General features: G+C 42.3%; 6 protein-coding genes across 6 annotated transcripts; 2 read left to right on the forward strand and 4 right to left on the reverse strand.

Moving 5' to 3' along the window:
- The first annotated feature begins 6,762 nt into the window (after positions 1-6,762).
- LOC139111682 (uncharacterized) lies at positions 6,763-7,374 on the forward strand. The gene is made up of 2 exons (XM_070672156.1): positions 6,763-6,804; positions 6,922-7,374. Exons 1-2 carry the CDS (start codon positions 6,763-6,765, stop codon positions 7,372-7,374), a joined length of 495 nt encoding a protein of 164 aa, XP_070528257.1.
- A 2,981-nt stretch (positions 7,375-10,355) lies between these two features.
- LOC139111414 (peroxynitrite isomerase THAP4-like) lies at positions 10,356-18,108 on the forward strand. Its single transcript, XM_070671672.1, has 2 exons — positions 10,356-16,467; positions 16,543-18,108. Exons 1-2 carry the CDS (start codon positions 16,315-16,317, stop codon positions 16,711-16,713), a joined length of 324 nt encoding a protein of 107 aa, XP_070527773.1. The 5' UTR covers positions 10,356-16,314; the 3' UTR covers positions 16,714-18,108.
- A 1,163-nt stretch (positions 18,109-19,271) lies between these two features.
- On the reverse strand, positions 19,272-19,898 carry LOC139111683 (uncharacterized). Its single transcript, XM_070672157.1, has one exon. It carries the CDS (start codon positions 19,896-19,898, stop codon positions 19,272-19,274), a length of 627 nt encoding a protein of 208 aa, XP_070528258.1.
- Positions 19,899-20,258: 360 nt separating this feature from the next.
- On the reverse strand, positions 20,259-21,398 carry LOC139111684 (uncharacterized). Its single transcript, XM_070672158.1, has one exon. The coding sequence runs from the start codon at positions 21,396-21,398 to the stop codon at positions 20,259-20,261; it is 1,140 nt and encodes a 379-aa protein (XP_070528259.1).
- An 18-nt stretch (positions 21,399-21,416) lies between these two features.
- Positions 21,417-22,403, reverse strand: LOC139111685 (uncharacterized). Its single transcript, XM_070672160.1, has one exon. The coding sequence runs from the start codon at positions 22,401-22,403 to the stop codon at positions 21,417-21,419; it is 987 nt and encodes a 328-aa protein (XP_070528261.1).
- A 318-nt stretch (positions 22,404-22,721) lies between these two features.
- On the reverse strand, positions 22,722-24,707 carry LOC139111686 (uncharacterized). Its single transcript, XM_070672161.1, has 2 exons — positions 24,685-24,707; positions 22,722-24,381 (listed from the first exon to the last, which is right to left on the reverse strand). The coding sequence occupies exons 1-2, from the start codon at positions 24,705-24,707 to the stop codon at positions 22,722-22,724; spliced, it is 1,683 nt and encodes a 560-aa protein (XP_070528262.1).
- Between the last annotated feature and the right edge of the window lie 971 nt (positions 24,708-25,678).

A 25,678-nucleotide genomic window follows, 5' to 3' on the forward strand; every position in this document is an offset into this window, starting at 1 on the left:
TTTTTCAATAATGGTTGAGAATTGTACAAAATGGCATAGAACTTATTGATTTGTATCTACGAGACCTATCTAACTCTGTGAGTTTATCAATATGGGGTGAGACACCCTGTAGATATGCGTCGATGGACCGCGAATGAAATGAAACGTTGGGTCAGGATGTACCTTGACCGGTGTCGTTAGCCAAGAGTCCTTGGCCGAGGCGGAGAGCACTCCACCCCGTGGATCACGACGGTGCGACGGGATCTTTGTGTTTCGAGCTTTCGCGGTAACGCCGACGTAGGATCGAGAGTCCTCGAAGGAGGCGGAGTGCGCTCCACCCCACGAGCTAGTCGTGCGTACGTTGAAGTCCGGAACGAGAGGATGGTGAGCTCCAGGAGTTCCTGACCGAGACGAAGATCGCTTCACCCTGTGGTTTCGTGCTCTAGGATCAGGTGTTCGCTCGAGAGCAAACGGATCAGGACGGTTCCGCTGAGTCCTGGCGTCGACTTTTTATACATAAAAAGTGACGACGCAGGGTTGCCGGGGCTCAGCGGGGTTCGTGACGTGTCCCGACGCGTGGCGCCGAGGCCCCGGGATGCGGCGCGCTCGGAAACGACGGGCCTCGACGTTGACGGCGCGGTTCAGCGGCGCTCGGGAACGCTCGGCTAAGTCCGCGGATGGACCAAGCCGCGGAACGGCTACGCGTTGCCGTTCTATTCCGGCGTTACAATATTATAAAGTTTGGGGCGCACCGCGCCCCGGGTCCCCGCCGGACGGTGTTGTGTCTGGCGGCCGGCCGATGTAGTGGCCGGAACGGTGCATTGCCGGGTGCACCGTTACAAACATATGCATCTCCAACATGGTGTAGTGCAGCACCAACAAATATAAAACCATTACAAATACTTCAAAACAAATGCCTTAGATTAATTCTGTCGGAAAATAGATACGCAAAAATTAAAGATATGCATAAAAAAACAAAATTACCGATGTTACTAGATTATATTAAAACACTTGCAGAAAAATTCTATAGAGGACAACTTAATAACAATATTCTCACAAAAAACATTACAAAAATAAGGTCACACAATACTCCTTTTCAAATTAAACACAAACTTCCATATCAAACACTTACAATATTTAATGAACCAAATTGATTCTTATTACTTCACTCATTATATTAAACTTATAATGCTAATTAATATTTAAACATTATAAACAAAAAGACAATCTTTTGGAAATATTGTAATTTAAAATGCTATAGATAGATTTTCCTAACTGTTTCCTATACATCTTATAATTATTAAAAAGCAGACAATACTATTAATTAATGTAAGGTAACACACAGGACTGATAAAAATGTAAATATATTTTTCTTTATACAGGGTGTCCCAGACATAATGAAGGATACTGGGAGGATAGATAGAATTGATTGAGACAAGTAGAAAAGTCCCGTACCATTTTGCAAAATTCTCAACCGTTATTGAGAAAAAAATTAAAATGTATAATTGTATAGGCGTAAGAGCGACAAGGATGCTGCGCGTGAGTGAGCGCGACAGGCGAGTCGCTAGAAATGGCGTCGTCGGCGTATACGCACAACGATATCCTAATCGACCGTGTCCCACACCGATAACTACTATAAGGTAAACTAATTACTGTTATTTAATACCTTTTAAAGTAATTACAAGTAAACAATTATTAATTATTATTAAAAAAATTATTAGATGTCTAAGACGTGCAAGAGAATCGGGATATTTAGGCTTCGACAGAAGAAATCGTTTGCAGGTCGATTACGGTGTACATCGCAATGTCCGCGTTGAAGAAAGGATTTTAGAAACTTTCGATGAAAATCCGGGATACAGAATACGCCGAGTAGCAAGGGATTTGGGAGTATCCCGCTCTTTAGTACATCGTATTATCAAGGAAGATGAGTTGCACCCGTATCACTATCAGCGGGTGCAACAGCTTCTTCCACGAGACGAAGTACAGCGTGCGATTTTTTGTGAAGGTACGTATTTGTATTTTTTATTTGTATTATTGTATTTATTTAAAGTACTTTACGTATGAAACGTTTGTAGGATTTCTCGCGCAATGCCGGAGAAATGTTCTATTCCTAAATCGAATTATGTAAACCGACGAGGCACTTTTTACGCCCAACGGTATCTTTAATTAAAAGAATTTTTTTGTTGAAAAGGTCTATAAATAAAGTGTCGCGGAACTTGATAAGTATATGAGTTTTATTTAACAGAATACATCCGTCTCGGTAGAGCGGTCGGAACGAAATGAGACAATGGGATAGATAATGAGGATAGGATCACAAAAGAACGGCCGAGAAGTCACGCAGCGCGAATATTGATATATGTGACTCACGGGTAACAAAATCTAAGATAACTAACAAAGGGCTTGAGTTCGTTGATTCAAGACTCTATTCCTGACACCCCTCCTATCGACGTACTTACTAAATTTAATTGTTTTATACAGCGGTAATGTTTAATTGTCAATAAAGGTTTGGTAAGTATATCCGCCGTCATTGAGTCTGTGCTCGTATACGTAATTTTGATTTCGCCCTGTTCCTGGACTTCTTTAACAAAATGATATCTCAAATCGATATGTTTACTCTTACAATGATGTACGGAATCTTTGCTTAATACTATCGCACTTTGATTATCGCAATAAATTGTAGTACAATTATCTATACAATTTGATAGTTTTATGTGTCGCAATAGTCCTTTCAAGTAAATAGTTTCTCTCGTGACTTCAGACAATCCCATGTATTCGGCCTCCATGGTTGATAATGCCACAGAACGTTGTTTCTTTGCTTGCCAGCTGATCGGTTCGTTTGCTAAAATCACGACACTTCCTGTAAAAGATCTTCGGTCATCGATGTCACTGCTCCAGTCAGCGTCGACGTATGCATGTAATTTATTGCTATCCGTTTCGTAAATAATACCTAAATTCGCAGTTTCCTTAAGATAGCGTAGGGCTCGTTTCGCTAGTTTCCAATGTGCTAGTCCAGGTTGAGAGCAGAATCGGCTCAACATGCTTGCGGTGAATGCCAGGTCGGGACGAGTAGCGTTGGCTAAATAGATTAGTCCACCGATCAGTTCCCTGTATGGTTTATTTTGCATCTTTAAGAATTCCTTTTCTGTTTTTGGTCGATCTTCTTTGGTGATCTTGACGCCTTGTTCGATGGGGGTCGATGCTGGCTTGCAATCTTGCATTTCAAACTTCGCGAGCAAGTCGTTGATGTACCTGGTTTGAGTAAGTTTAATTTTTCCTGTGGGCTTGTCACGTTCTACGTTTACACCTAAAATATTACTTAATGGGCCTAAGTCGTTCATCTTGAACATCTGCTGCATTTGTCGTTTTCTTTCATTTAATTTATGAATATCGCGCGAACCTATTAATAAGTCGTCAACATAGACAATAATTATTACGTCGCTTTCTGCATCGCTGTCAACATATACACATGGATCCGTTTGAGTTTTCTTCATGCCGATGCTTGACAGGTAAGTATCCAGCTTCTTATACCATTCACAGCCAGATTGCTTTAGGCCATAAAGTGGCCGTTGTAGAGAGCATACTTTGTCTTCTTGACCCTTGATTTCGAGACCATCCGGCTGGTTCATGTAGATGGTTGTGGACAGGTCCCCTTGGACGTATGCGGAGATAACATCCATATGGTGTACGTGCATTTTATTTTGAACACTTGCAGCTAAAAAGGTGCGAATAGTTTCAAATCTTGCTACGGGTGAGAAAACTTCTCCGAAGTCTATTCCTTTTCGCTGCTCATTTCCGCGTACTACCAGTCTTGCTTTATAGCGGTCAATTTCTCCGTTTTGCTTGCGTTTTAACTTAAATACCCATCTATTGGATAAAATTCTAGCGTCCTGCGGACGTTCCACAAGCGTCCATGTATTATTTTGTATGAGTGAATTATATTCATCTTCCATCGCTGCTAGTCATAAATCCTTATCTTCCCTGTTGTAGATGTCTTCTACGCTGTCGGGTTCATCGAGATCCTTTTTGTAGGTAAGATTAGCTGCCTCTTGGAATAATTTTCTTGGTCTTCCTGGTCGGCCGGTTCGTTGGACTCGAGGCCGTCCGGGACTTCGCTTGTAAGTATCTCGTATTCCTTCGTTTTCGAAGGATTCCGCCTTCGGTGAGGTCGCATAATCTTCCGTGTTGTCTTCTTTGATGTCCTGCCTTTCAGTTTTGGAGACTGTTGAATGTGGTGTTTCCTTCTTCGCGTGTTGCTCGACGGTTCCCAGGATATCTGTAGGTGCTTCAAAGTAATCGTTGGTTCGCCTGTTTTCTTTACTTAATTTTTCATGAAAACGCACATCTCTTCGTTTAATAACTTTTCTAGTCTTCGGTTTCCAGAGGCGATAAGCCTTTGATTCTTCAGAATATCCGACTAAAATGTACTCTTCTCCTTTGGGTTCAAATTTATTGCGTTTACCTTCTTTGTTCAAGGCGATTACTTTGCTTCCAAAGATGCGCATGAAACCTACGTATGGTTTCGTGCCAGTCCATGCTTCCGTTGGTGTAATGTTCCCAAGTTTTCTTGATGGGCCTCTATTTCTTATAAATGTAGCTGTGTTTATCGCTTCGCCCCATAAGCTTTTTGGTAGATTTGATTGTATCAGCATGCAGCGAGCCATTTCCACGAGAGTGCGGTTCGCTCTTTCGGCGATTCCGTTTTGTTGTGGAGTGTATTCCACACTTAATTGTCATCCAATACCTTCGGTTTCAAGATATTCGGTGAATTCCCTTGATACATATTCTTTGGCGTTGTCGGTGCGGATCTTTTTGATTGGGCAACCGGTTTCTTTTTCAACTCTTTTCTTATAAATCCTGAAGGCGTTCAGAATGTCTGAGCGCTTCTTTAGCATGACCACTTGCGTATATCTTGTGTGATCGTCTATAAATGTTGCAAAATATTTCGCTCCTCCTATGGATTCAACGTTAAAGGGACCACAAATGTCTGAATGTATTAATCCGAGTTTTTCTTTGGAGTGGCTCGTCGACTCGGTATACGGTAATTGATGGATCTTCGCTTTGTCGCATACTTCACAGTTTAATTTTTCTCGTATGGGCTCCATGCTCATATTTTGGACCATTTCTTCTCGTTTCAGTTTATTGAGATCCTGATAGTTCAGATGTCCATATCTCTCGTGCCATCTAAGTTGTTTTGTATCTTCCGTGGTAGAGTCCAGTGCGGTGGCATTGTTCGCATCCGTATGTGCGGGGCTCGTAACGTATAAATGGCCTTGCCTCTTTGCTCTAATTGCCACAGTTCCATCTTTGCGCTTGACTTCTGCAAAGTCTTTAGTAAATACAACGGTATAATCGTTGTCCGTCATGCCAGATATTGAAAGCAAATTGTTCCGAAATTCAGGAACTAAGAGGGTATCTTGTAATTTTAGATGGCTTACTGCGTTTCCTCTAGATTTTATACTTAGCTTTACTGTGCCTGTTCCGGCTGGCCTCATGCTTTGGTTGGTTGCAGTAAATACTTGGCAGTCCGCGTCTTCAGTTAGTTGAAGAAACTTCTTCGGATCGTTGCACATATGACGCGTGGCTCCGCTGTCCAGACACCATTCATTTGAGTGATGCGCTTCCAAGGAGAGTACGGCCGCAGACATCGCATCCTCCGCGTTTGCTTTGTGCGTCTGTCTCTTTTCGCTTCTGCAATCCGCTGCACGGTGTCCTACTTTGTCGCATTTAAAGCATTTTCCTGAAAACTTTAATTTATTTTTAGAATCTCGCTGGTTTTGCTTAACATATTTATTAAATGATTTAAATTTGTCTTTAGCGATTAATGCGTCGTTTTCCTCTTGAGTGCTGTGATTGGCATCTCGTTCTTTTTGTCTCACTTCCTCTTCTATCAGTTTGGACTTCAGAGCTTCTACGTTTGGTATAGCATCACGTGATTCGATGGCAATACAAAAGTTTTCATATTCAGAAGGCAGAGAATTCAGAATCATTATAGATTGCAGCTCATCGGGTATGTCTATTCCTGCTTCTTTTAATTTTTCCGAAATGTCACAGAAAGAGCTAATGTATGACGTCATGCTCTGTGCCGAATCTTTTCGCATGCGGTAAAGCTTTTTGTATAAGCTGGCTTTCCTTACCGGACCCCTTGACTCATATAGTTGTACTTGTAGGTTCCATGCCTCCTTTGCTGACTCGGCTCGTTTGATATGGCTCAGTTGACTGCTCTTGACACTCAGAGTTATCAGCGCGAAGGCCTTCTGATCCTTTGTTGTCCACTCAGTTTGATTCTGTTCCGTTTTTACTACCGCTCCACTTGCGTAGGGCCACAATTCGTTGCAGATCAGCACACTCTTCATCATGAGTTTCCATGATTCAAAGTTTGTACCGTCTAGTTTTTCAATGTTCTGTGCGCTTGACATCGTTGCCATAATTTTCACTACTGAGCGCACTCACAAACAGTTTAACTGGCTTGTTATGAATTTCGCGGCACTCGCGTATATTACCTGGGCCCATAACCTGTTGAAAAGGTCCGTAAATAAAGTGTCGCGGAACTTGATAAGTATATGAGTTTTATTTAACAGAATACATCCGTCTCGGTAGAGCGGTCGGAACGGAATGAGACAATGGGATAGATAATGAGGATAGGATCACAAAAGAACGGCCGAGAAGTCACGCAGCGCGAATATTGATATATGTGACTCACGGGTAACAAAATCTAAGATAACTAACAAAGGGCTTGAGTTCGTTGATTCAAGACTCTATTCCTGACATTTTTATTATGGGCCCATGAAAATCCGTGGGCCGTGCGTCAAGCATCTTTCCAATACCGTTGGAAAATAAATGTATAAGCAGGAATTATTGGGAATAAAATTGTAAGTATTTTTTTTAATGTAAAAACTCGAATAATAAATATTAAAAATTTATGTTTTAATTAACACTTTTCAGATTGGGCCGTATTTCTTTCCTGAGCGACTCAGTGGAAAAATCTATGCTCATTTTCTGGAAGACGAATTGCCGGAATTACTGGAAGACCTGCCACTAATTACACGACAAGAAATGATATTCCAGCAGGATGGGGCTCCTCCACACTTTTCAAGACGCGCGCGAAAAGTCTTAGATAGAAATTTTGCGGACAGGTGGATGGGACGGGGTGGGCCGATTTCGTGGCCAGTACGTTCTCCGGATATGAACGTGCTGGACTATTTTGTTTGGGGCTACATTAAAGCTCAGATAGAAAACGTGCGTGAGCGTACAAGAGAGGAGGTTCGCGATGCTATTATAGCGGCCTTCGGTACAATCACGCCGAATATGGCGCAAAATGCAACACAACAAATTGTTCGGAGGGCCGACCTTTGCTTACAAGCACAAGGTCGGCACTTCGAGCAATTGTTGGGTTGAATTTTCGCGGTGGATTAGGCCTTTTGAGGAAACCACGTAAAAAAAAACGCGCCGAGCTATCTACCTCACCTCAAAGTGGTGTGGAAACGATAGTGGTTCAAATAATTATAAAAAAATTAAAAACGTTTGACTCGGAAAAAATTGATCTCGATCGCGCTTGGTCATTTTATTTTGCTCGCCCGTTGTCGTCTCGTTTCGCTCGCACATTGCCGCCTTGCCTCACTCGCGTATCGTTGCCTCGCTTCACTCTTTGCGAGCTAACTCCGCCCATTCTCTTCAGAATACTCGCCGGTGCTTGTCTCTCGCTCGTAGTTTCCTTGTCCCTCTTACCTATTAATATTTTATTAATTTTTTCGGAAACGAATGAGAATTTTACAAATTGCTATTAAGCTTTTCGATTTTTCTCAACGCGTTCTACCTCCTACCATTAAAAATAAAATACACTGGTCTGGGACACCCTGTATATACAACTAATGTACTAGAACTTTGTAAACCAACAGCAGAATACTCAATAAACGCCATAGCATTTGCAGATGATCTAATTATATACCACTCAGGAAAATGGCCAGAAAAAATACAAGAAAAGATACAAGATTTATTTGAACGCATACTATTATACTATTATTCATGGAAATTAAAAGTTAACATAGGCAAATGCGAAACAATTCTGTTCAGACCAGATTTATCAAAAGCAAATAGAAACATCAAAAAATGGTACAAAAAATTCTAAATAAAAGAAAATAAAGATAACGGACAAGTTATACCGCATAAAAAATGCGTCAAATATTTGGGAATTCATATAGATGAAAGACTAAAATTTAATAATCATATAGAAGAACAGTTAACAAAAAGCGAGAAAAGCATATATGACGAACATTAGATTATTCAAATCTAAACACCTCCATAATAAAATAAAATTAATATGTTATCAATTAATAGTTAGACCCATTATCTCATATGAATGTCCTATTTGGTTCAATATAAGCGCACTACAAATGGAAAAATTATGAGTTTTTAAACGAAGATGTCTAAGAGCTTGCACAAACACATACAACAACCCAGTAGCAAACTACAAAAAAGTACACAGCAATCAAACCATATACAACAAAGCCAAAATACACAGGATTGACATATTTATAATTAATCTAATAAGAGAATACTTTAGACAAGCAACTGACAATAAAGAAAACACAATGATAGCTACTGCCATATATCCAAACCTGAAATACTATAAAAAAACAATAGAAACAGGATTCATCCCCCCAGAAGCATTTCTATATTTAGACACAGAAGAATACATACAAGACAAGAACAATATACCGACGATATATCATGCACCTAGACATAAAAACAAAAAGCAAATTACGCATAAATCTGGAATAAACTGTATGACAATCAATGAGGAACTAAAATATAACATGTCCCTCCTAGTAATCAGTAAAATAGACGACATACAAAAACGAGAAGAAAAATATTGATGGCTGAAATAAGACCAAAAAATCCCCTTGTTAAGTTCTTTTTCTTTTAACATTTTATTATTAATTAATTATTTTATTTTTATAGTTTATTAATGTTACCGCCGCACCCCACGGACAACCAGGAAGAAAAAAAAACGTAGCTAGTTGGTTTTTCTAACTCTTTTTCGTCTAGCAATCCAAATACAAAAAAGGCCAGGATTAACACCTACAAAGAAAAGCAACGAAAAATTACTTAAACAAACATAAAGAAACCCAAAAACGTACCCAAACCCTGAGAGCCGCTTGAAATTCTCGAGCCCACAGAAAAATGTATATTAATTATACAGGGTGTCCCAGTTGATGTAAAAAAGTTCTTAGTTGTAGGTTGGGCTTCCAAAAATAAGTAGAAAAGTCCTATACGGTTTTGTAAGTTAGGCGTTAATAACCGAGAAAATAACATGTAAAGATTTGACGCCCCCCGTGCGAGTAAGCACGCGCCGCTGAAAGCTACCAAGACGTTAGTGGAGCTAGAGGTGTGACTTATCTTACTCTATTCACAAAGAAATGAGTAAGATAAGCCACACCTCTAGGTCCACTAACGTCTCGGTAGCTTCGAACCGCGCGTTTTTGCTCGCACGCAGGGCGTCAAATCTTTAAATGTTTTTTTCTCGGTTATTAACGCCTAACTTACAAAACCGTATAGGACTTTTCTACTTATTTTTGGAAGCCCAAAATACAACTAAGAACTTTTTTACATCAAGTGGGACACCCTGTATAAGTTAAGCTTGTTTATTGGCTAAAGCATATATGTAATGTATCAAAAAGTATTAAATAAACAACTTTTTAAATCGCAAAAAGAAAAAAAAAATCGCCAGTTCTCGTCTGATCACTGAAGCTAAGCAGCGTTGGGCACGGCCAGTACTTGGATGGGTGACCGCTTGAGAACACCGTGTGATGTTGTCTAAATTTTTTTTTATTACAGTAAATGAAAAAGAAACTGTTAAAATGATTAAACCATAATAAAACAAATTTTATGTTATTTTAATAAAGCAAAAAACTTAGACAACATTTCACGGTGTTCTCATGCGGTTACTTATTTAAGTACAGACTATGCCCATCGCTGTTTAGTTTCAGGGATCGGACAAAAACTGTTTTTTTTTTAAATAAACACTTTATTATTACGTTTAAAAATATACTCTTATACATGCAGGAACAACCAAATATATAAATGTGATTTGACAATAAATTTTTAGTTTTACTTAGTTCTTACTTAAAACTTAATCCTATTTTTGTATACTGTTGTTTCTTATTTACATTTGCGATTAATTGTATCTAATTCTTAGAACGAAAACTAACGTTTTCAGCGTCGAATAGACGTTGATTGAAAAATTAGTTTTAGTAAACTATATTTTATTATAGCCTTTTTTTTTAATAAACTACAAAAATTTTATTTTTTGTTTATCTTAGACTTTATAAAGTTGTCACTCGTGCAAACTGAAGATTAGATTTGCAGATATCGTTGTAGACGCCATGTAAAATGTTTTATTTTTTTGTACTCGGCAAATTTTAAATTTTGATAATTTATAGTATGTTCTTAAAATATAAATAAATAAATCGCCATAGATTTTAAAATAAAATATTGTTTAATCGTTGATTTTGAAAATTGTTAAAACAAGCTGACCTCTTAATACATTTATACACTACGTGCCTGTATATACTTGATACAAAAATTTAATTGTCAGACAACGTCCATTCCACCGTGGAATTTCCACGCTGAAAACGCCAATTCTCGTCAGTCGAGCGCCAACGTCGTTAGCAATAACATGTGCCTAGCGGACAAGCCCGATATAGTGAGAAGAAGTAAAAAAGAGAACCCACGAAATCAATAGGATTTACAAATAAGATAGCACACACGATGCGCTGTCCGCACCATCAGATAAAATAACTCAAAATAGAACATTTGTAATAAATAATGACGACTATACAATGACGAGTGATATAACCTCAAATGCGAATTCAAATATAATCACAAACCAAAAACCAATTAATAATTGCCAACCATCACCGTTATCAGATAGATTATTAAAATTTAAAAAAGGACCAATAACCAATATTGAGGAAAAAATCTTAAAAAGAATAGAAAAACAAACTACAATGAAAAAAGATAGAAGATATAATCCGATCCCTAACCTAACAGGAGCAGGTGGTTGCAAGTAACCAGCAAATAATAACGAGCTGAGCGAAAATAAAAATACAGAAACGAATGAAGAAGACATAGAAAACGATGCTGACACTTACAATGTGCTAACATTAAACAAATACGAAATACTGGCAACGAAAAATACAGACATGGATACAGAAGATCAACCAGACATAAAATTTATAGAAGTACTAAAACAGAAAAACAATAATGAAAGAAATATAAAATTGAATAAGATAGAATCAAAACAAAAAAATACAAAAGAAGACATAATGAAACAAGTACCTGAACAAAGAAAAAAAGTATAGTAGAAAACCTAAATACTGGAACAGACAAACAAACAGAAAAGGAATTTAAGAACCTACCTCCCTTTAATATCTTATACCAAAATCCAAAAGATAGAACAATTAATAACAACAGAAATAAGTAATGCAAAATTTACAATAAAAAGAATAAATAATATCAAACACACATTCAGAATGCATACTGAGAATGATTTTCACAAAGCAAAGAAAGCATTAGAACAAGCAAACACATGTTTTTATACATATACACCCAAAAGCGAAAAGATGACGACTGCTAAGATACTAAAGATACTAAAAGAACTACACCACTCATATGGTCCAGCAGAGATAATGAACGAACTACAAACATACAACAAAGAAGAATTAAAAATTATAAAAGTAACTCGTTTTGCTACAAAAAAATCAATAGCGGAAAATAAACCATTATCTATATTCACAGTACAAATAGATGCTAACAGCAAATTTAATGAATTATTAAAAATCAACAGGTTGTGTCATCATGTTGTCAAATGGAAAAAATTCATTAGAAAAGATACAATACAGTATAAAAAATGCCAACGTTTAGGCCACGTGGCAATCAATTGTAATATGGGATACAGATGTGTAAAATGCAACTTACAACATAATCCAGGAGAGTGTAATATACAACGAGGAATAATAAAAAGTAATACGGAAATATACTGTGTGAACTGTAAGCAATACGGACACCCAGCATCTTATCGTGGATGCCCTGTCATGGTAGAACTTAAAAAGAAGCTTATTGTTAAAAAAGAACAAGAACAAAAAAAGAGAGAAAACAACATAACAATACTAAGCAGGACTGTAAAGAATAATAAAACCTACGCAGATGCAGTAACAATTAGAACAGAGGAAAATCTAACAAGTCAGAAAACCCAGAAACACGTCACACCAAACTACAAAAGAAAACAATATTCAAGAGTTTCAAAAACAAATAATGACTATAATCGAAATGCAACAAAAACAACTAGACAAATTTGCAGAAATAATAAAAAATACAGAAACAAAAATGAACTATATGCTAAATATTATTGAATCATTAAACACTTAAAATGAATAATCCAACCCAACAAAGTCCACAAAAAAATTAAGCAAATTAAAAATAATTGCAATAAATGTTAACTCGACAGCAGCAAACCAGAGAAGAGCAACGTTATTAAAAAAGTTAGAAGAACAGAAACCCGATGCAGTATTTTTATCGGAAACAAAGCTAAGAAAAAATCACGTAATAACATTCAAAGATTATGACATTATAAGAAATAATAGAACAAACAAACAAGGAGGAGGCACAGCCATAATAATAAGAAAAAACATCAAATATAAGGAAATAAATATACACACAACACACCCAAACGAAATAATAGAAAAAACAATAGTACAATTACAACTAAAAACAAACATAAACATATACTTTACAGCAGTGTATGCAGCTTGTGGAAATCAGAAAGAATTCATACCCGACTTGAATAATATATTTGAAAACCTAAAACTTGATACATACAACAATTACTACATCTTAGCAGAAGATCTGAATGCTAAACACACAAATTGGAGTAACCAGAACAACAACCATAGAGGCATAGCATTAAACACATGGTTAGAAAAAAATGAACAAAGGTACATGTTAACGATTGCACGTTAGGTTTTAATAAATTCGATATCAGTGGACTGTTTTATTATGCTGAGTACAGGTTTTTAAATAAACGTGAGCGAGTTTATTTAATGAGCCAATGTAACGCGAAATCTCTGCGGATTTTAACGAAAAGAGTATATCTCAGCGGATTTAAGATTACAGCGAATCTGCGCGAGACTGCGATGCTTCTGCTATGGATGCAAGTCGTAGACTAGCTAGCTCGACCGCGCGATCTGTTCGGTACAGACAAATCTTTTGTTATTAGACAAAGAAGAACCTTTGAGAAGTCGGTTCTTCCCGAAGGGATGTTCCCGTTGCCAAGCGCGATTAGGCACGTACGGGTTATCATATGTTTTACATATGCGCTGCAGCAGACGCATTATAACAATAGACCCGGACTGGTCAAGGCAAAGTTTCTGAAACTAAAAGCCCTTATACAATTCTAAAAAATAATGCTTCGATTTTAAACAGTACAAAACTATACTATACCATACCAAATATCCATCATACTCACAAGGACAATCATACCTGGATATAGTTATGTTAGATAATAGATTCAACGTCGATAATGCATCAATAGATCACAAAATTACAAATATTCCTTACGACAGTGACCACAACGCACTTTTAGCAATAATAACACTGAAAGACAATACAGGCATACAACTAGTATCGTAAACAAACATATCTAAACTAAACACAAGAAAAGAGACTGGAACAAATTTTCAAAAGAACTCAACAATAAATATACAAACAACATCCCACATGATAGAAATCTTACACACCAAGAAATAGACAAACATATATTAGAAATACAAATAACCATACAGCAAAATATAACAGAAATGATCCCAAAAATAAAACAAAAATTCAATGAAATCGTATATCACAAATAAAATCAAGAAGCTTCAAAGACAAAAAAAATATAATATTAACACGAATACACAGAGAACAAAGACAACACTCAACACACAAGAGAACAAAACATCGGCATACTAAAAGAGCTTTTAAAAATAATAAAAATAGAGTTAAAAAAAGGATTCGCAAAATCGATTAACACGTACTGGGAAAAAAAATCCAACATATAATTTATAAAGAATCAGCAGAAATGTTTCCAAAAGTAAATCAAATATTTAGAAAGAAAAAACTAGCAAGCATAGACAAACTTATAATTCCAATAGCAGATCAAGAAATAATAGACAAATATCACATCATAAGAACAACATGGAAATTGATGATAAAAATAACATAATAATCACGGATGAAGAGGACAAACTAAATGTAACAGAAGCATTTTTTGCTAACATAAGTAACAAAGAAGTAATAGGCAAACCCAAATTTTCAGAATTGATAAATAACAAAACAAATACATTCTTAGGAAAAGCAAATAGAAGTAAACAAAATAACGAAACAATATGCGAATTTAGCAGTCTCAATAGTGCTCTTAATCCATCAAACATACCAGAAGAAACAGAAGATTATTTTACAACAGCAAAAACAATAATAAAAAAAATAAGAAGACTAAATAACAAGAAATCAAGTGAAATAATTGAAATTCCGAACATCGTTTTAAAACACATTCCAATAAGCTTAATAAATGCATACATTATAATATTCAATAATCTACTTAACTATAGGAATAGTTGCAATTTTAAAAAAGGGTAAAGATAGCACAAGCCCCACAAACTACAGACCAATAAGCTTACTATCAAATATAGAAAAGGTATATGAAATAGTAATAAACGATGCTATTCAACTAACATGCATTGATAAAGAAATAATACCAGACAACCAATTTGGATTAAAAAAAAACATTCTACAGTACACGCAATAAACAAATTAACATCAGACATATGCTAGGCACTCAACGATAGAAAATGCGTTGGAGCATGTCTGATAGATTTAGAAAAAGCTTTCGACACAGTATGGCACAAAGGCCTAATCTACAAACTAACAAAAAAAGAATTCCCTAATTATTTAATAGAAACCATCTGGGAAATGATATCAGGCAGAACGTTTATTACAACTCAAGGCACAGTCAAATCATCTATAAAATTTACACTCAAGAACGGACTACAACAAGGAACGGTGAACGCTCCGATTCTATTCAACAAATATACAGCAGATGCACTTAAATTATTCAATCCAACAGCTGAATACCCAGTAAACTCTATAGCCTTTGCAGACAATTTAATTATATACCACGCAGATAAATGGCCAATAAAAATACAAGAAAAACTACAGGACTCTTTTGATCGTATAATGTTATATTACCATTCATGGAAACTAAAGATCAACATAGCGAAATGTGAAACAATCCTATTTAGACCAGATTTAATACATGCCAATAGAAACATCAAGAAATGGTATAAACAATTTGTAATAAAAGAAAATGGGGATAATGGACAAATCATACCTTACAAAAAATGTGTTAAATACCTAGGAGTCCATATTGACAAAAGATTTAAATTTAACAAACACATAAAAGAACAACTAGAAAAAGCAAAAAGAGCATATCAAATAAATAATCGATTATTCAGATCAAAGCATTTACACAAAAAATTAAGCTAATATGCTACCAGCTACTAGTCAGATCTATCATAACATACGAATGCCCCATATGGTACAACATAAGCGCCTCACAAATGGAAAAACTACGTTTATATGAAAGCAAATGCCTTAGAACATGCACAAATACTTACAATAATCCAGCTGCAAATTATAAAAAATCACACAGTAACCAAACGTTATATAACAGAGCTAAGATACTTACAAGATACTTTGTTAGAATTGAATTATTTATTATTAATTTAATTAGAAAATATCTTGATAATGTATCTAATAATGAAAAAAATCCACTAATAGCAAGCGCAGTTTACCCGAACCCATTATACTACAAAAGAACAATAAAAACAGGATTCATACCTCCAGAGACATTTTTATATCTAGATACAGAAGGATACATACAAGATAATAACAACATACCAATCATATACCATATACCAAGACATAAAAACAAGAAAGCAATAACGTATACACCAAAAATTGTGTATTGATGCGATAACTGGCTAAACCAGAATTCATAGCGCGCGCTCTCTGGGCAGGCCCGCCGTGCGAGTGCACTAGGAGGGCGCTCGAGGGCCCTGTCACGTAGAGACCCTCAAACAGAGACTGGCCATTCGATTTCGTCAAAATCCTACGAGCGAGAAAGATATATAAAGCTAACTCACTTTATCTCACTCTTTTAAGAATAGGAATGTGTGTGTACACATATATGTGTTGTTACTACAGTGAAGTAAAGTAAAGATCACAAGCAACTTAAGCAACATGGTTGGATGTTGTGCAGAGTTTTGCAATAATAGTTCAACAAAAGGATATACCATGAAAGTATTCCCAAGGAATGCTGAATATCGTGCGATATGGGCAAAAAATGTAGGCCGCAAAGATTGGACGCCTACAAATAATATGTATCTTTGTGAGGTTAAGTTTCATATTTTTATTATAACATTAACAAATCTTAATTATGTGATTAAATAAAATAATTTTTTTATATAGATTTATTTTGCTACTAATATGTGGCAACAAAGATTAGATAGAAAAAAAAAATTAAAAAAGAATGCAGTTTCCACTATATTCGGTTTCTTTCTTAAAAAGAAAAACCTAATAAATAATAATTCTAATAATCTACTAATTGAGTGTTACGTCAGAATTAGAAATATTTTTTAATAGAAGGATTACCGCTTCTCGGTGGTTAAGGAAATGGTTTGAGAGCAGGTAAAGAGTTAGGAGAGAGAGAGAAGGAGACGCAACTACCAATTCTTGCGTGACGCGTGCGGTTCAACGCCACGCGCATAAAGCGCTAGGAATAGATTTGAGTGACAAAAGGTTTGAGTTAGCGCGATTTTTGTTTTTTTGAGGGAAAGAATTTTACTTCTTGTTCTCAGAGAAAGAACCGGAGGTGGTTTCGCAACAAATGGATTTCAAAGGTTCATTTAAGAAATGCAGAAATTTTGATTTGCAACATTTAACTTAAACATTTATTATAATTAACTAATACAAAAATGCAAATAAGGAAAATAATAGATGAAAGAAGTTATTAATCACTTTAAATTTTAACATAAGAATAGGTAATTTAAACAATTTATAAGATTAACATTACGAGAAAAAATAATAAAAATAATAAATAATAGTCGTCCATAAATGTAAGAATTTTAAAAAAGTATAAGTGTATATAGGCGGTAAGAACAAGAAAATGTATACAAGAGGGGTTCAATGTCTGATTATTCGATAATTTTATTCGAGATTAATCTTAATGATCTCCGAAATCTTAGCCGTCGTCCTGGGGAAAACCCGATCAATTAACCTGATCGGAGCAAGGAAAGGGTGTTCCACCCCGGGATAAAAAACGAGGATGTTCTGAACAGGAGATGCCCTGCTGGCCTCTCTCCTGATCTCCAGGATCGAAAAAGTCAGGGCCTATGGTGAAGGCCCTTTCCGGGACAGGATCCGTCCACGGAGTGCAAGTCCTCCGGAGGAGCTCGAGGAGAGAATCAACAATCACTCTCGGTTCCTCTTGCCCTCCGAGGAACTCCACACTTGGGGCGGGAGAAGGGGAAGGTTCCGGGCCGTCCGACTCTTGCCAAAAGACGGTATCGTTTTCAGCAAAGGAGCCGACCTCCTCTGCCTCCCCAGAATAAAGTATCGGAGACGGGATAGGAGAGGAACATGCTCTAGGAGCAGCTCCTGGAGAGTGAATGGAAATGTCAGGAGAATAGGAGGGAGTAGTAGGGCGGAACTGCTCCGACTCAGGCTCGGATTCGTTCGCAGACACATTAATAGGTGCCGGACTCAAAGGACGGGCCGGTTCCGGGGAAATGTTTGCGTCCTGGGGAATCTTTTCCGGAGCCGGCGATATTGGGGGAGCTGGAGGTTGAGGAGATCACGACCTCTTTCCTCTTCTACGAGGAGGGTCGGTTTTTATCTCCCCTGGCGCCGCCGCGAATAAGTATTGTATGAAGAAACCTTGTACAAGGTTCCTCAGGTTTCGCAGTTGCCGGTTACGGCGAGCCCGACTTTTCTTAATACTCCTGAGATTCGTTGATTCCACTAAAAGTTATTGTTTTAAATAATTAAATTAATAAATGAGTTAACGAGAGTAAATGGCAAGGCATCACGTTTCATTCTTTCTTCCGGATCTCCCCGTTGTCACTCCAAAGATTCTCAAAGTTCCTCTAACCGGATGGAGCCCCTACTCAAATCAAGGTTTTGATAATCACCATTTGTTGGCGGCATATCGTAACCCTCGATAAAAGAAAGCTCACAAGGCGGGTCGAGTTACCGGAGAACTGGAAAGACTTAAGAGAGATAGCGAATTGCGAGATATGAACGGCACCTTGACCATTCCCTCGGTTTTCATTTTGATATATAAAATTAAGATACAAATATTTTAGTGGAACCGTTTTTATATTAAAGGAAAAATGGGGAAAAATGAATGATAACACTTACTACTTGATGGCTTGATGTTTAATATCCGAAATAAGCGCCTTCCTTCCACGAATCAGCGCTGCTTTTCCGCGTAGAGAAACGCGGTTCCCTTTTTTTTGTGAGCGCGTAAGAAATCCTTTTAACACGAGAGTCAGGAGCTTTCAATGACTACAAATCTAAATTTGGACGAACAGTCTATTTACAACGAGTATCTATTTACATCAGGTTTTGATTGTACAACATACACGACGATTTTTTCCGCGTAGCTTTCACTCCGCTGCAAGCGACAGTCGAAGTCAAGGAGGAAGCCACACCGAGATCCACGCAAGCGGCGATTTGTCTCGATCCTTCGCGTTTTCTCTAGATACTGACTCTGGTGTCGATCGAGCGGGAAATTCTTCCCGGTCGAGGAACCCCCCGCTCGCCGGCCTGCCCAGGGTCGGCCGCCAGACCGCTCCGTTTTGGCAACAAGATTCTCGCCAAAACCGGAGCGATCCAGCGATAACCCGACCAAGGGCAGCCGAAGCGACCTAAACATTCGCTCGGTGCCGAGGCTCGACAACAAGGCGAGCAGCCGCGGGATCTTTCTCACATGCTTTAGAGCCGAAACAATTCGCTTCTAATTTCGTTCCGAACACCCCGCCCGTCTTTCCCGGGGAACCGGCGCGCGAGCAACTAAGCGAGGCATTATAGGAAGGAACGAATTAACAATCCACCGTTTAACAAAAAAAAAACAAAAATTTATCAAAAAAAATATTAAACAAAACTCGCTTTCAAGCAAGAACTCAATTACAATTACTTTAGTCCACGAATTTTTCGCTAGCGGGTATTAATACAAGTTTATTAACGGGGCGAATTAGTTCGTTGGTCGCGGTTCGCACGCGGACGACGCGAATCGGGCCATCGCTACCCGGAATTAGCTCGACGACGCGCGCTAAGGGCCAACGAGTTGGAGGCGTCGCCTCACTCCGGAGCAAACAAAGTCGTCCAACTTGAATCTCCTCGGATTGTTTAGTCCATTTCGGCCGGTGGGCCAACGAGTGCAGGTACTCGCGGGACCAGCGGTCCCAGAAATAATCCTTGATTTGCTGCAAAAGTCGCCAGCGAGACAGGCGACTCGAAGGCTCAAGAGACAGAGACGGCTCCGGGAGCGCTAACAAGGGTTCGCCTATCAAAAAATGACCTGGGGTAAGGGCGGCCAAGTCAGCCGGGTCATCCGAGAAGGCGGCGAGCGGGCGCGATTTTAAGCACGATTCTATTTGCGCTAGGAGAGTCGACATCTCCAAGGTTAACCGATTTTCTCCGATCAATCTTCTCAGATGGTGCTTAGCCGACTTGACCGCGGCTTCCCATAAGCCCCCAAAATTCGGCGCCGCGGGGGGGTTAAATCGCCACCGGATTTTATCGCCGGCCACCAGGTGGGCCATACGCTGCGCTTCACGATGACTCGCGGCAAACAATTGACGGAGTTGCGCGTCCGCGCCCACAAAGTTCGTCCCGCAGTCGCTGTAGATGGTGTGACAAACGCCCCGACGAGCCATAAGACGACGTAAAGCGGCCACGACCGCGTCGACCGAATAGTCGGAGGCTACATCCAAGTGAACGGCCCTCGAACTCAGACAGACAAAAATGACGAGGAAACCCTTACTCGCGTGCTGCCCTCGACCCTTCGAGGACCGGAGCCAGACGAGCCCGGCGTAATCTAAACCCGTATGAAGGAAGGGCCGCGAAGGGGTGACTCTAGGAGAGGGGAGGTTTCCCATCAGCGATTAAGGGGACGATGCGCGCTACCGGACGCAAGTCACGCAACGAAATATCACTCGCTTAACTAAGAATCGCCCCCGAGGAACCCAGTAATCTAAACGGAGGGCGCTCAGGGTCAGCTGGACGCCCCCGTGCAAGGCGCGGCGATGACAGGCCTCCATCACAAGCCGGGTCAAGTGGAAGTCGCACGGCAGGATCACCGGATGCTTGCGATCAAACGGAAAAGCGGAGTTCTCCAAGCGGCCGCCCACCCGCAGCAGCCCTCGGTCGTCCTGGAACGGACTGAGCTTATCGAGCCCTCCGCGGGGCGCCACCGGTCGGCCGGACCCCAGCGAAGCAAGCTCCTCGGAGAAGTGCGAGCGCTGCACGGCTCGTATCCAGCGGAATCGGCCCTCCTCTAGCTCTTCGGCGGTGAGAAACCTCGGCTGGGCGGGTTTCAAGGTCGGCGGCATCCTCCGAGAGTGCCAGCAAAGGCACCACGCAGTGACTCGGCAGAGTCTTTTCAGGTCTGAGAAGCGCGTCAACATCTCGTCCTCGGGGGCTCCAGCGTCGGTGGCACGGGATACGTGAGCATGAGTTCGACGCTCAGGCAGGTCAGATGGCTCCGCGGCGTTTTCCGGTGCAAGCCACTCCTCCGGAGCTCGGCACAACCAGGAGGGGCCGGTCCACCAGAGCTCGTGATCCCGAAGCTCGGCGGGGAGGAGTCCTCTTGAGGCGCAATCCGCCGGATTGTCGCGGCCGGGAATGTGTCTCCAAACTGCGTCAGGGACTGACGTTTGAATTTCGCTAACCCTGTTGGCGATGTACGTCTTCCATTGGCTAGGATGACCCTGAATCCAGCCCAGAGTCACTGTAGAGCCCGACCAGAAGACCGGAGGCTCTTTTAAACATAAAACTTCACGAAGATGTGCGGTAAATTTAGCGAGCAGCGCGGAAGCGCACAGCTCAAGTCGGGACAGCGTAACGGGCTTCAGAGGCGCGACTTTCGTCTTGGCTGCGAGCAGTCGAACCTTGACTCCGCTGGAGGGGGCCGCGGACCTCAAGTAAACGACGGCTGCGAACGCTTGCTCCGACGCATCAGCGAAACCGTGGACAACTGACGTCGTCTCGGCCTCCCCGCAGCCCATCCATCGCGGCACACGAATGTCCTCCAGGCTCGCCATCTCCGAGTGAAATGACCTTCAGCGAAGAGCGTGCGCCTCCGGGAGGAGCGCATCCCAGTCGACGCCCAAAAGCCAGGTCGACTGGATCCAAATCTTCGCCAAGGAAGTAGCAGGAGCCAGCCAGCCCAACGGATCGAACATACGAGCAGCGAGAGACAACACGGAACGTCGCGAAATAATCTCGAGAGGCAGCCGCGGGGCGGCGAAGGAGAAGTCATCGCGGCACGGGAACCACCGAAGGCCCAAGGTGAGGTGCCCCTCGGAAGGAAGCCACCAAAGTGGTTCTCGACGCAGCAGGTCCTCGTCGTCGATACCTTCCAGAATTGCCGGATCGCTGGCTGACCACTTCCGCAGGGGGAATCCGCCCGCCCTGCAGAGCTGCGTAAGCTGCAACCGGATCTCTTGGGCGGCCTCGATGGTCGGCCCCCCGGTGAGGACATCATCCATGTAGGTGTCCTTGACCAAGGCCGCTGCCGCCAACGGCCAAGCAGTCCCGTCGTCGTCAGCCAACTGCCGAAGGGTGCGAATCGCCAGGAACGGAGCGCAGGAGAGCCCGTACGTCACCGTATTAAGCTGAAATTCGCGAATTTCCGACTCCGAATCGCTCCTCCAAAGGATCCGCTGAAAGTCGCGGTCGCTGGAGTCGACCTCGATCTGGCGGTACATTTTTTCAATATCCGCCGCCACGGCGAATCGATGACGTCGCCACCGTAGAAGCACGTCTGCCAGAGCAGGCAGTAGATTCGCACCGGTCATCAGAAATTGATTTGAGGACCCGGCAGAAGATCCGAGAGCCGAGCCATTAAAAACCACCCGCAGCTTCGTGGTAGCGCTCGATTCCCGAAGAACGCCGTGGTGCGGGAGGTAGCACGGCTGGCTTGCCGCATTGTCGTCGTCGCACGCGACGGTCATGTGCCCCAGGCTCTCATACTGTTGCATGAAATCGCGGTAAGCTTCCTGGAACTTCGTGTCGCGACGGAATTTCTTTTCGGTCTGCTCGAGCATCCGCAACGCCAGCCGCCTGGTACCGGAGAAGTCGGGCAGTGGGGACCGGAAGGGCAGCCGAACGCGATACCGGCCGTCGGGCGCGCGAGAGTGCGTCTCGCGGAAGTGACGCTCGCACGATTCATCCTCCACTGGCGGGGCTAACCGGTCAGCAGCCAGCTCCTCCTGCGCCCAGAAACCTCTCACCAGGCTTATAAGCTCGTCGTCAATCCGACATTGAAAAGAGTGCGAGGGGGGAGCGCGCAGCGAGTCGCCCACCTGACCTGACAATATCCAGCCGAGACTCGTATTTTGGGCAACCGGATGCGACGGGCCACCCTACTTCAAACTCGGCAGAATTATTGACGCAAATACGTCCGCGCCAAACAGGAGGTCCACGGCGTCCGCGGCGGCGTACTCGGGATCGGCCAGCTCCAACCCGAGAAGATGAGGCCACGGTCCGACGGGTGAATCCAGCTTCCCAGCGTAAACCGTCAACCGAGGAAGCACGAAGGCCTTCATGCGCAGAGCAGGGCCGCTCGTGCGTCGGGAGACGGAGATCTGCACGCAGGAATGCGACATCGCCGCCTTATTGCCACCGATACCGAAAACCGAGACGGCGGCGGGAGCTCGCTCCACTCTCAGCCGCTGCGCGAGCCGCTCCGAGACCATGGAACACTCGGAGCCCTGGTCGATCAGAGCGCGAACAAGGTGCCGCTTACCGAAGCGGTCGGCGACCAAAACCCGAGCGGTTGCCAGCAATACGGCGGATACTCGCGCGCGCGAACCGCTCGCCGCTTGACTCGTAATGCACGCCTCTTCCAAGCGACACACGTCGTGAACGCTCAAATGATGACGCGAGCCGCACGCCGCGCAATTCTTCTTCGACTCGCACGCCGAGACTTGATGCTGCCCAAGGCAATTTAAGCACAGTTTGCGATCACGAACCACAGCCAATTTTTCGGCAGGGCTCTTCCTCCGGTACTCCTCGCAGAATAGAAGAAAATGATCCCGGGTGCAGAGCGCGCAGCGGCCCGATTTTTTCTCCAGTTTAGCTTCCGCCTTTCGAGCTGCGTGATTTCGCGTTTGCTTAGCAGCGGCACCGACCGGTCGCGAGATCGCGTTCTCGGATTTATTCACGGCGACTGCCTCCAGCGTGTCGAGGCAGCGTTCCAAAAACGTCTCCAGGTCCGCATACTCTGGTGGTGCGGTGGAGTCGTTTATTGTTCGTTCCCATTCGCGGCGCGTCTGCGGATCGAGCAAGTTGACGGCGAGGTGAACGAACAGATCCTCGCTACTCGAAATAGGCCGGCCAATACTTTCGAGAAAATTTACAGTCGAACGCAGCGTGTGGAAAAGCTGGCGGAGATCTTCTGCTGATTCGCGTTTTAATTTTGGCACGGCTAGGAAATTATCGAGATAAGCGCGGACGAGATGACGGGGCTTGTCGTAATAGTCCGTGACTAGCTTCCACGACCGTTCGAAATTCACGTTCGTCACCGGAATGTGACGAATTAGCAATTCGGCCTCACCCTTCAGGGACGTCTTCAGGAAGTGGAGTCGCTCCACTGGCGACAACGTCTTGTCGTGGATGACGACCGAAGAAAACAGGTCCCGAAAAGCTGGCCAATCCTCATACTTCCCGGAGAAGGTCGGCACCTGGATTTGCGTTCGCGCAGCTCGGCATGAAGCTTTAGCCCCCTCAGTCTCTTTTGTCTCCGTCTCCCTTTCCTTGGCCTTGTGGGATCGCAAAAGATCCAAGATGGCTCTTTGCTCTAAGAACGCTTCCTCGGCGGTCGCTAGTGTTCCCAGCTTTAAATAGTCGAGATCCTCGTATTTTTTAATAGAATTGAGGATCTTTTGATGATTGGCCTCGAATTTGGCCCAGTTACTCTCAAGGCCACCAAGACGCGCCTCCAACAACCCGAGCGTCGTCTTAGCCGCGCCCGACTTCCGCAGATTTTTCGTAGGCCCGACTAATTCGCCCAAGCAGTTCGCCCTGGGCGCGAACAAGACCGTCGAGCTCCAAACTCATTCTCTCTTTTCTTTCTTCGGCTAACACGCGGCACTGCACACGGTCACAAATTCACGTTCTCGGAATCCGGCTCGAAGGACCAATGTTTAATATCCGAAATAAGCGCCTTCCTTCCACGAATCAGCGCTGCTTTTCCGCGTAGAGAAACGCGGTTCTCTTTTTTTTGTGAGCACGTAAGAAATCCTTTTAACACGAGAGTCAGGAGCTTTCAATGACTACAAATCTAAATTTGGACGAACAGTCTATTTACAACGAGTATCTATTTACATCAGGTTTTGATTGTACAACATACACGACGATTTTTTCCGCGTAGCTTTCACTCCGCTGCAAGCGACAGTCGAAGTCAAAGAGGAAGCCACACCGAGATCCACGCAAGCGGCGATTTGTCTCGATCCTTCGCGTTTTCTCTAGATACTGACTCTGGTGTCGATCGAGCGGGAAATTCTTCCTGGTCGAGGAACCCCCCGCTCGCCGGCCTGCCCAGGGTCGGCCGCCAGACCGCTCCGTTTTGGCATTGTTATATCCCGAGCCTTTAGCAACAGAGGCTCGGGAATAATGCCGGAATGTCGCACGCGCGCGACCGTTTAGCTTGATCGGCAGAATATCGCCGATCAAGGTAACCCGGCATTTCCGGCTGGGACGCGAAGTCCGAGGACAGTCGCGGTTGCCACCCGCGATTTCGCTGATTGCTATGAATTTTGGCATAGCAACAGTAGAAGATATATAGGGGCAGCCGCGGCCCGGACAGGCAGTCGCTACCAAGTATCACGCGTGGAATATATAATATCGAGTAATCAGTGCAAGTGTGAGTCTGTAAAAAGAGAAGGGAATAAAAAGAATTCAATCGGTATAACTAAGAAGACGACTTTATTTCCCTTTCGACTACAATTTCCTCCGGAGAACGAACCCCACGGCACCCTCGCGGTGTAACAGCAACAAGATTCTCGCCAAAACCGGAGCGATCCGGCGATAACCCGACCAAAGGCAGCCGAAGCGACCTAAACATTCGCTCGGTGCCGAGGCTCGACAACAAGGCGAGCAGCCGCGGGATCTTTCTCACATGCTTTAGAGCCGAAACAATTCGCTTCTAATTTCGTTTCGAACACTTGAAGTTCCTTTGGATAATTCCTCGGAAGTTCTCTTTATTTCGGTCTCACAACAGAGTACACGAACACAACACTTTTTTGAAATTTTAAAAAGGACAACTCAACTGATAGGATTCCAAAACAGAACGAGAGCGAGCCCCGCCGAAACGCGCGGT

Source organism: Cardiocondyla obscurior, linkage group LG24, assembly GCF_019399895.1.
Source record: "Cardiocondyla obscurior isolate alpha-2009 linkage group LG24, Cobs3.1, whole genome shotgun sequence".
Classification (NCBI taxonomy): domain Eukaryota; kingdom Metazoa; phylum Arthropoda; class Insecta; order Hymenoptera; family Formicidae; genus Cardiocondyla; species Cardiocondyla obscurior.

Excerpts from the sequence above, each read along its gene's own strand:
- LOC139111682 (XM_070672156.1), top strand. The coding sequence starts at position 6,763 with ATGAAAATCCGTGGGCCGTGCGTCAAGCATCTTTCCAATACC. Across the intron at positions 6,805-6,921 it reads TCAAGCATCTTTCCAATACC|ATTGGGCCGTATTTCTTTCC; the intron begins GTTGGAAAATAA and ends AACACTTTTCAG.
- LOC139111414 (XM_070671672.1), top strand. The coding sequence starts at position 16,315 with ATGGTTGGATGTTGTGCAGAGTTTTGCAATAATAGTTCAACAAAAGGA. Across the intron at positions 16,468-16,542 it reads ATAATATGTATCTTTGTGAG|ATTTATTTTGCTACTAATAT; the intron begins GTTAAGTTTCAT and ends TTTTTTATATAG.
- LOC139111684 (XM_070672158.1), bottom strand. The coding sequence starts at position 21,398 with ATGGCGAGCCTGGAGGACATTCGTGTGCCGCGATGGATGGGCTGCGGG.
- LOC139111683 (XM_070672157.1), bottom strand. The coding sequence starts at position 19,898 with ATGGCCCACCTGGTGGCCGGCGATAAAATCCGGTGGCGATTTAACCCC.
- LOC139111686 (XM_070672161.1), bottom strand. The coding sequence starts at position 24,707 with ATGTTGTACAATCAAAACCTGAT. Across the intron at positions 24,382-24,684 it reads TTGTACAATCAAAACCTGAT|GGCGAACTGCTTGGGCGAAT; the intron begins GTAAATAGATAC and ends GTTCGCGCCCAG.
- LOC139111685 (XM_070672160.1), bottom strand. The coding sequence starts at position 22,403 with ATGCTCGAGCAGACCGAAAAGAAATTCCGTCGCGACACGAAGTTCCAG.